Source organism: Gossypium raimondii, chromosome 1, assembly GCF_025698545.1.
Source record: "Gossypium raimondii isolate GPD5lz chromosome 1, ASM2569854v1, whole genome shotgun sequence".
Classification (NCBI taxonomy): Eukaryota; Viridiplantae; Streptophyta; class Magnoliopsida; order Malvales; family Malvaceae; genus Gossypium; species Gossypium raimondii.
Window position 1 is genome coordinate 27,373,002 of NC_068565.1, and position 10,143 is coordinate 27,383,144.

Sequence of the window (10,143 nt, forward strand, 5' to 3'; positions counted from 1 at the left end):
TCAACTTGTTTCTTTCATCTTGTGGGTCAACCTTGTTGAAAACTCTCCGTCTCTACGAATTAAAGCTCATATACAATATGTTTAATGTCTTGCAATCAAACATAATTAATCCATTACCAAGCATTTTTGTGTTTTTGGCTCATTCAAAACAAAGTCAGATTCTTGCCATTTGAGTCAAATATTAGAATCTATTAATAATCCAATTGGTAAAATGTATTTAATATCCCTTAACTTCTCTAAACTAAATTGGATCTTAATCTAGTTTAAACATTTTAATGCCGGCTTCTTACTCCACTTTTCAATATGATTCAAGCTCAAGAAAGAGACCTTTCACATATAAAGATAATTTTGGACTCTCAAAAGCTTAAAATATATGTTTTGTTTCTCCCTTTGATCATCAAATTAACATTACATCACTGGACTTATTCACTGATAGATAGGTTCCATTGCTGATTTTCTGGAACTGCATATATTGCAATGCAGACTGCAGTTTTGACTTCAAAGGCTACACTTTTGTAGGGAAGTAGTCATCTCTATCAAACTTTATTGTGAACAATATATATTATTTTATTTTTAAAATACATGTCAAAAATATTATTTTTAAATACTGAAATATAAAAATATTTCATATCATATGAATTTGATTTGAAAGAGAACTTTTGATTCAACCAATTATAGTATTTTTTATATTGAGATAATGTAATAACAATTAGAATATATGGTGTTTTAATTAATGTATTAAAATTTGCTATTCTAAATATATGAATATTGTAAAAATAAGTTTAATAGATTTCTTAAATTACACATGGCACTCCATGGATTTGCCAAATGGCATAAATCTAACCAACACTTGAGAATAAATTTCCTTATTTGAACTCTAACTTTGTTTTAGTATATATATTGATGATTAAAAACAAAATTGTGATACTTTTGAAGTGATACTTACAATCAAACACCAAGGAAACAGCTAAGACAACCCAAGTTAAACTTCCACAAAATATATTATACAATCAAACTAATCTTATCTTCCCTCTCTAACATTTTTCCTTGTACATACAATGATTCCTAATCAAACAGCTAAGGTGATAAAACAGGGGAGTTGTCAAATATTCTACCCATACTCCAATGGAGTTTGATATTAAAACTTAAAAACTGCATCTCTTATTTTTTCCCCCGAAAATTATAACTATTATTATTTTTAGTTAAAATTTATCATTAATATACTCCTACAATTATACCAACTTCCAAAAACAGATCATTGCGATTTCAATAATATTTTTTTTGACAGAAAACACCAAAACATCGAAAATTGGAATTTTATCAAAATATAAAACTTAACCTGAATCATCTAAACTAAACTTTAATCCTACCACTAATTTGTAATTATTTCACCATGTCGTTATGACAGTTACTAACCACCCACCAAGGAATCTGAGGACTTGTTTCATGTCTTAAACGGCCATAACCTGTCCATTGATGGTTCCGAATCAACCTTTATCCATTTGTCTCACTCTACACTTTGAAGTATCTATGAGGCCCCACCATGCCCTTTAGGCGCCAACCATTGCCGGCCTTCTCTGATTATAAACTTGTCTCTCTTGGCCTCCATTTTTGAGCTCTCTCACCACCATTGCTATCATCCTCCAAGCTTCCCTACTTTGTAACCTTGCTTCACAGTGAAGTTATGGCGGACCCTGAAAAGATAGAAGAAGGCCTAGCTCATGAAGAAAATATGGAGAAAAAGGGAGATAAGCTGGTTGAACAACAACAACAACAACAACAATTGCAGGAGCAGCAACAGCCAATCTTGGTTAAGCAAAAGACCAAGAGGGTAGCAACCTTGGATGCTTTTAGAGGACTCACCATTGTGGTAAGTGTGCTCGCAACTTACACAAATTTTGACTCGAAAGAATATTCAAAATTTGAAAGTCTAGAGTTTGACTCGACTGAATTAAACCTTAATCGGATTGTTATTATAATAATAAGGTGTTGTGATTTTTGGGTGTAGTTGATGATATTGGTAGATGATGTTGGGGGATCATATGCCAGGATTGATCACTCACCATGGAATGGATGCACACTAGCTGACTTTGTGATGCCATTTTTTCTGTTCATTGTTGGGGTGGCCATTGCCTTAGCTCTCAAGGTACAAATTTGGTCCACTCATAATTATTATTCTAGTATTGTAAACGTTATATTTTAGATGTTTGATAAACTAAAAAAAAAAAAAAATTGGAAATTAAGCATTGAATTTAGGTTATTAAATTTATTTGGTATATTTATTAAAATTAAGTATCGGATATGATTAAATTATTTGATAAATATAATTTTTAAATTTTTAAATGCAAAGCATTTAAAGGATAATGTTAAAATAAATAAATTAAGTTAGAAACAATTGAAAAAAATTATATTAATTGAGACGTAACTCTTTATCTACTTACCATTTCCCATACTTCTTCATTTGGTTTTTTGTTGGGTTGTCAGGCATGTTTAAAAATTAAATTAATGAAAATATTAATTTTTAGCTGGTTAAATTTTTCTAATGAGTTATCAATCAGGGCCTTAGTCCAAACCAATAAAATTACTATAAAAAATCTAAATTATGAGAATAATAGTGTGTTTAATAAACCATTGAAAATTTTCAATATTTAATATTTCAAATAGAGGTGCTCATGGGCCAAGCCGGGATCAACTAAAAATTTAGGCCCATTATTAGGCTTGGGCTCGGCCCAAAAAATGGGTCTAAAATTTTGCCCAAGCCCGACCCAGATAAAATGATAAAACCCGAGTTAGACTCGGCCCGCCCATATTAATTTTTATATTATTTTTATATAATTTTCAAATATATATAATACATCAAAAATACTAAAAACATCAAAATAAATATTTCCCAACAAATTGAAAATAAAATTTAAAAAATATGTAGACTGAAATAACACTAAGATAAATACAACTTAACAAGCAAATGCCTCTAAAATAATAACAAAATTAACAAATGCCTTTAAAATAATAACAAAATTAACAATAAAATAAGTTTTATACAATATCCAAACAATAATAATAAAATAGTAGCAACATAATAGTAAAATGGTAGCAAAATAGGGAGAAAACAACAAGAAAATAACATTCAAAAATAAAAAAAGAACATATTTTTTTTGTCTTTTAGTGAATTCGGGCCGAGCTGGGCCAGTTCGGCAAAAAATACCTTACCTAAAAACGGGCCTTATTTTTTTTGTCTAAGCCCATTTTTCGGGCCTATATTTTTGCCCAAACCCTCTCACATTTTGGGCGAGCCTTCGGGTCAGGTCGGGTGGCCCGACCCATTATCAGGTCTAATTTCAAATGTATTTGATAATTATTTTAATTTTTTACTTAATATAAAATATTAAACAAAAAAAGTATTAGAATAAAATAAGTAGGTAGGAAGCTACTTATCATTTAAGCTAAAAAATATTAAGTTAATTTTATTTTATTAAAAAAACTTAAATATATATTTTTTTAAAATAACATATTAAAATTAATGGATTTATCTTTTATCCAAAACTATCTAAAATAATATAAAATATTATTAATAAGATTAAAATTAAAAATAAATAATTTTTAAAATCAATATTTATTTTTATCAAATAACATAATTATATTTAATATTTATATTTATTAATTTACTAAATAATTATTTAATATAAATTTAACACTTAATTTTTTAGTAATCAACAAAAACTATTTTACTAACAAAATTTAATGTTATGGGAAAAATTTGGGTTTGTTGTAGTAAAAAAATCACATTAATATAAAAATTTGGGTACATCTTGGCGGTTCCTTATTGGGTAGCTAGTTAAGCTATATGTTATTTTCTCTCTTCTTTACTTAAAAAATTCATATTGAGACTAAACTCAATGATGTCATTTTCATATTTTCTCATATAATATTTCATGATTTTCCACGTTTTACTCGTCTATTTTTTTTTTTGGAAAAGGTGCTACTCTTGTAATTAAATGTTAAATATCATAATTACCACTGCTTTGTTTCATTAAACATAAAACTATGACAAAAGCTACTTCTAATAAGACTCAATTTATATTTTATCTTTTTATTAAAAATAAATAAATTAGTCACTAGACGTTAAATTAAAAAAGTAAAATGATCATTCTATTAAAAATTCATTTATTTCTACTATTAAATACTGCTATTATTGATGAAGCAACTAAATAGTGACACGTGATGTGTCTCATATATGTCATGTTAGCATGACCATATTAGTTTTTATTCAAAATTCTAAAAAATTAAATTTTATAATTATTTTAAAACCACATTTAGGACTTTGTTTTCTAAATAAATATAAAATTATTATAAAATTATAAAATATAGAAATTTATTTTAAAATTATTAATAATGGTAAGAAATTATTAGAAAAATTTAAAAATTAATTTCTTATAATTCTTAATAATTTTTATATATATATTTTATAAATTTTATAACAATTTAATAATTATTTAAGAAACTATTTTAGAATAATCTTCAACAACTATCTGATCGGGCTCATTATGAGCGTTGTTTGTAATAAAATTTTAAATTTATTACAATTTTAAATGATTATTATAATTATTTAAGAAACCACAGGTAGAATAAACTTAGATATTCATTTGTTTAAGTTCAAATGAATATGGACAACTATTTGTATATATCCATTTTGAACATAGTTTTAAATAATTATTAAAAATTTATTTATTTTATGTTCTTTTAATTTTAAAATATTTGTTGATCTGATAAAAGTCACATCATTATAAGCTATACATTGCAATTATATTATTAATTAAATAAAAATAGATAAAATCTTTAATAAAAATTAATTTATCTATTTTTTTAAAAAATGTAAAATACAATCCTATATACTTTTACCTCAAACTCAAATGCTTGTTTCTCTGTTCCAGAAAATTCCCAAGATAATGGATACAATTAAGAAGATATGCTTGAGAACTCTAAAGCTTCTATTTTGGGGAGTTTTATTGCAAGGTATTCATCATTCCCAAATATTTCCCATTCATTAATCATTTAATGCTAAATCAGGCGTTTATTATTCGAATTTTTATTTTTCTGAGTTATCGATGTATGGTATAGTAGGGTGTTGAAACGGTTAATCAAATCGAATTAGTATTAATTAAATTAATCAAATTTTTTAATTTTTTAACTATTAATCAAACTATTTTTTTAAAAAAAATTAACCGAAATTTATATGTTTTGTTTTTTTGTTAAAACAAGTATAAAACATATCAAAAAGAAATTATAATGTTCATTTGACCGAATTAACCAAACTAGTAATAGCCTAATATAGATAATATATAATATTACTTATTAAGTTCGATTAATTCAATTTTAACCGAAGTTTGAACATCCTTGTGATAGATATTTAATAATTTTTGATATTTACATATTCACATAAGTATTGGAAAATAATTCTTCAAATGTACGGAAAGTATTAATAAAAGTCGTGTTATAATTCAGAAATTAAACCTATCAGCGGATGGGATTGGTTTTAGACTAAATTAATTTAAGTTGGGTGAATTCGGTTTCAGAATTTTCAGCTTGTTTAAGTTTGGATTTTTTTTTTTTGAGTTTGTATTATTTCAATTTTTGTATAATTTGGCGTTTTGTTTACGTTGGGTTTGGACTTTTTGAGTTTGGGTATTTTTTAAAAGTTATTTGAGTTTTTTATTTATGTTATTTGGATTAGGTTAATTTGAGTTTTTTTTTATTTGGGTTTGATATTTGATTTATTGTGATTTACATTATTTCAAATTCAAATAATTTTAGGTTTAGATAATTTTGGAGTTTAAGGTTAACTTTTTAATAAAATCAAATTAAAATGAAAAATAATGGGATTGAATCAAGCAAATGAAATGTGCAGGTGGATACTCCCATGCGCCAAATGATCTTGTTTATGGAGTAGACATGAAATTAATACGATGGTGTGGAATCCTCCAGGTAAAGAACATCTTCATCTTTACCACACATTCTTAATATTTTCCTTTTTTTCATGAAAACAATGTAATCAAAATGGAGATTGCATACAATTAGAGGTGTTCATGGGCGAGTCGGGCTCAACTAAAAATTCAGGCCCATTTACTGGGTTCGGGCCTGGCTCGGCCCAAAAATGAGTCTAAAACTTTGCCTAAGTCCGACCCAGATATAAATGATAAAACCAAGTTCGACCCATCCCGTCCATATTAATTTTTATATAATTTTTAAATATATATATATACATCAAAAATACTAAAAACATCAAAATAAATATTTCCCAGCAAATTGAAAATAAAATTTAAAAAATATGTAGACTTAAATAACATTAAGATAAATACAACTTAACAAGCAAATGCCTCTAAAATAATAACAAAATTAATAATAAAATAAGTTTTATACAATATCCAAACAATAACAATAAAATAGTAGCAACATAATAGTAAAATGGTAGCAAAATAGGGAGAAAATAACATTCAAAAACAAAAAAAAAGGAGTAGTTTTTTTTGTCCTTTAGTGAATTTGGGCCGGGCTGGGCCGGGCCAAGTCCGGGCCAAAAATGTCTTACCCGAGGCCCGGTCCATTTTTTAAATGAGCATTATTTTTTGTCCAAGCCCATTTTTCGGGCCCATATTTTTGCCCAAGCCCTCCCACATTTTGAGCAGGCCTTCGAGCCAGGCCGGGTGGCCCGACCCATGATCAGGTCTACATACAATCCAAAAATTAACAGATTTAGAAACTGAATTTTTGTCTTCAAAATTAATCTATTATTTAATGATGAATATCTTATGTGTAAACAGAGAATAGCTTTGGTTTACTTCATTGTGTCCGTGATCGAGACTTTCACCACCAAGCGTAGACCAACAGTTTTGGAACCTGGCTATTCATCCATTTTCACTGCTTACTGTTGGCAATGGTAAACTAACACATGGATTTTATATTTACAATTACAGCTATCAATTGAATGAGTCGTTGGGTTGAATCAATTTAAGTTAGATTAATTAAAATTTTCAGTTCATTTTGTATTTGAAGCATTTTGAGTTTAGGTCATTTTAAGCTCTAACAGATTTGAGTTATTGTGGGGTTAGGTCATTAGAGTTTGCTTAGCTGAGTTTCTCGGGTTTGGCTCATTTCAAATTTTGACAGTCAGGTTAAAGTCATTTCAGTTACTTGTTTGAGTAATTTCAAGTTCGAATTATTCTAGATTCGAGTCATTTTAAGTTTGAATATTCTTTTGTTCAAGTCATTTCTGGGTTCTAGTTAAGCAGATTTGAGTTGTTGACTTTTATGATCAAATAAAGTTGGTTTGGATTTGAATTCGGGTTAATCTAAGTTAGATTTTCGAGTTTGATTTAGAACTGACAGATCTCTTTATAATCATAATTGATGTTACTTGGACTCTCCATTTTTTGGTATTGTTGTTTTGAGTTTCTCTTAAAGTAACATATCATTTTATGTAAGTGAAAATCCAGGCTTGGAGGATTCGTTGCATTTGTCATTTACATGACCACAACATATTCACTATACGTCCCAGATTGGAGTTTTGTTGTGTCCACAGACAGTAAAATAACACAATACACGGTAAGGTGAATTATAATCTCAATAGCTTAATACATAAAGCTTATCAAGTACCTCCACTACTTCAGTTAACTAATCACTCCTTTTTTCCTGCAATATTAAGGTCAAATGTGGGATGAGAGGACACTTAGGACCCGCTTGCAATGCTGTTGGTTATGTTGATCGAGAGGTTTGGGGCATTAATCATCTTTACATGTATCCAGTCTGGCAACGCCTAAAGGTTGGTCCTTCCTCTACTTCAATTTCCATTAGATTTTGGCAAGTCATTGTTGTTTACCATGGTAATATTTTACATTGTTTCAACAAAATTGTAGGCTTGCACTCATAGTTCTCCGAGTTCTGGTGAAATTCGTGAAGATGCACCGAGCTGGTGCCGAGCTCCATTCGAACCAGAAGGCTTGCTAAGGTTTGTTTTGATTAAACATAACTTTATTCTAAACATATAGTCCATATACAGTGATTTGATCGGCTCCTATTTTCTGTCTTAGTTCGATTTTGGCTATCCTCTCTGGCACTATCGGAATCCATTACGGACATGTTTTAATTCATTTCAAGGTTAGAAACTATGTCATGATTTTGTAATTTGCCAATCAGCAATATCTGAAAAGGAATTGAAAAATGAAATGTGATATTTGTAGGGTCACTCAGAGAGGCTCAAGCAATGGGTTTCAATAGCATTAGGCTTACTTATTGTAGCCATCATTCTTCATTTTACAGATGGTGAGCGAACCTCCTTAAATCAATTTCCATTACACCCTTCAATATGAAATCTAAACACAAATTACTCTCTTTGTAAATTTTGCAGCCATTCCCATCAACAAACAGCTTTACAGTTTTAGCTACGTGTGTTTCACTGCTGGTGCAGCCGGGATTGTATTTTCAGTATTCTACATCCTAGTAACCACAACTCCGTACTCTTTGACCTCATTATGTCCTTTAAATGCCAACACTAATCTATTGAAGTGTGTTTGTTTTTCGATGTTCCCCTTGTGAAATAAATGAAACAGATTGATGTTTGGGGATGGAGGACACCATTCTTATTCCTGGAATGGATAGGCATGAATGCAATGCTTATATATGTGCTTGGGGCACAAGGCATCCTTCCAGCATTTGTAAATGGATGGTATTATAAGTCAACAAACAATACCCTTGTAAGTAACATCATCTAACTATTTCAAATTTTAATCATTCTATTATACTGAAATTCGAGATTTAATCCCTCTACTTTAACTTGATATAATTTGGTCCAAATTGTTAACACAGTTAGTTGCTGATGTTAAAGTGATGACGTAGATTTATTTTTTACTAGTATTCGGTGACACAACTTACGGTGTTATCAGGTTTTTAGATCCAAAAACATGTTTTCAACAATGTTTGGAAGTCAGAGTGATTAGGGACCCTTTTATATGTGATATTTGTAGAAATCACTTTCTACGGAGTTCTTTCGGGCATCTTACACAAATTGGGCATATATTGGAAGCTATAAGAAGTACAGATTATATAAAGGACTACATTAATATATGTAATTTTCACATTGTACACTAGATTTTAAGCCTTTCTCTTTGCTTGTTAGATTCACCCTGTTTGCTAATAGTGATTTGAGTTTTTATTTTGGTTGTTGCTTCCATTTCAGTAGCTAAAAGCAGTTATATCAACATCAAAATCTGTATAACATGAAAATGATTGAAAAAGAGATGTTAAAGATCACACACAAGCTGTTCTAATGTGACCTTATGTTTCTATAAACTCTTAAAAGGACATCCATGATTTGTTGGATGAGTTGCAATTCTAAGGGGAAAAAGGGTCCCCCAACAAATGTTTTGTTGTCTGCAAATCCAGGATTATAGTTAGGGATTTTAACTGTAACACCCCAAATCCGGTCTAAACGTTATGACTGAATCTGGCGATGTCACATTGTAACATCCCTTACCCGTATTCGATGCCGGAATAGGGTACGAGGCATTACTAAAACACATACACTTATAAACATGTTAAACCGAGTTATAAAATTTCATTCAAATTTAAACTCTTCAAATTTTTAACATGCTTTTATAAATCTTCACGTTGTAACTTCAAAATACTATATTTGTAACAAATAGGGCTTCTGAGACCCAATACATACTCATGCAATTCAATACTTCATTTCCATTTCATTTAATTCACGATTCTCATGTTCACGGTTCAATTCAATTTCTCAATCCAATATACATTTCAATACCACAATAATTCATTTAATTCACATCATATGATTTGTAATTTCCATTTAATTCACGTACAATTCAATTTCATTAAGTTCAATACCATATTTATCATTTAACTTAACGTCCCCTTTTTGCATCATTTTACTCTTCAAACATGAACCTAGTATTTCATTTCCTTTCCACTCTCGTTTCCCATGCATATCACACAAGATATAAATATTACACTCAACCATAGTTGCAAGCTAGTCTTTTTGAAGACTAACTACATGATAAACCATTTTAATAAAGATTACAAACTTTAAACCTTACCACCCTTTTATGATCACAAGCATATTTCCATATAGACATT

At 29.2% G+C, this 10,143-nt stretch overlaps 1 protein-coding gene across 1 annotated transcript; it reads left to right on the forward strand.

The window, feature by feature from the left end:
• The first annotated feature begins 1,684 nt into the window (after positions 1–1,684).
• LOC105787270 (uncharacterized) lies at positions 1,685–9,079 on the forward strand. The gene is given in 13 exon segments (XM_052633743.1): positions 1,685–1,870; positions 2,009–2,146; positions 4,932–5,013; positions 5,906–5,982; positions 6,816–6,931; positions 7,488–7,596; positions 7,697–7,813; positions 7,908–7,999; positions 8,082–8,148; positions 8,232–8,313; positions 8,399–8,490; positions 8,601–8,748; positions 8,934–9,079. Coding segments are annotated over 13 exon segments (1,452 nt in total).
• Positions 9,080–10,143: the final 1,064 nt, after the last annotated feature.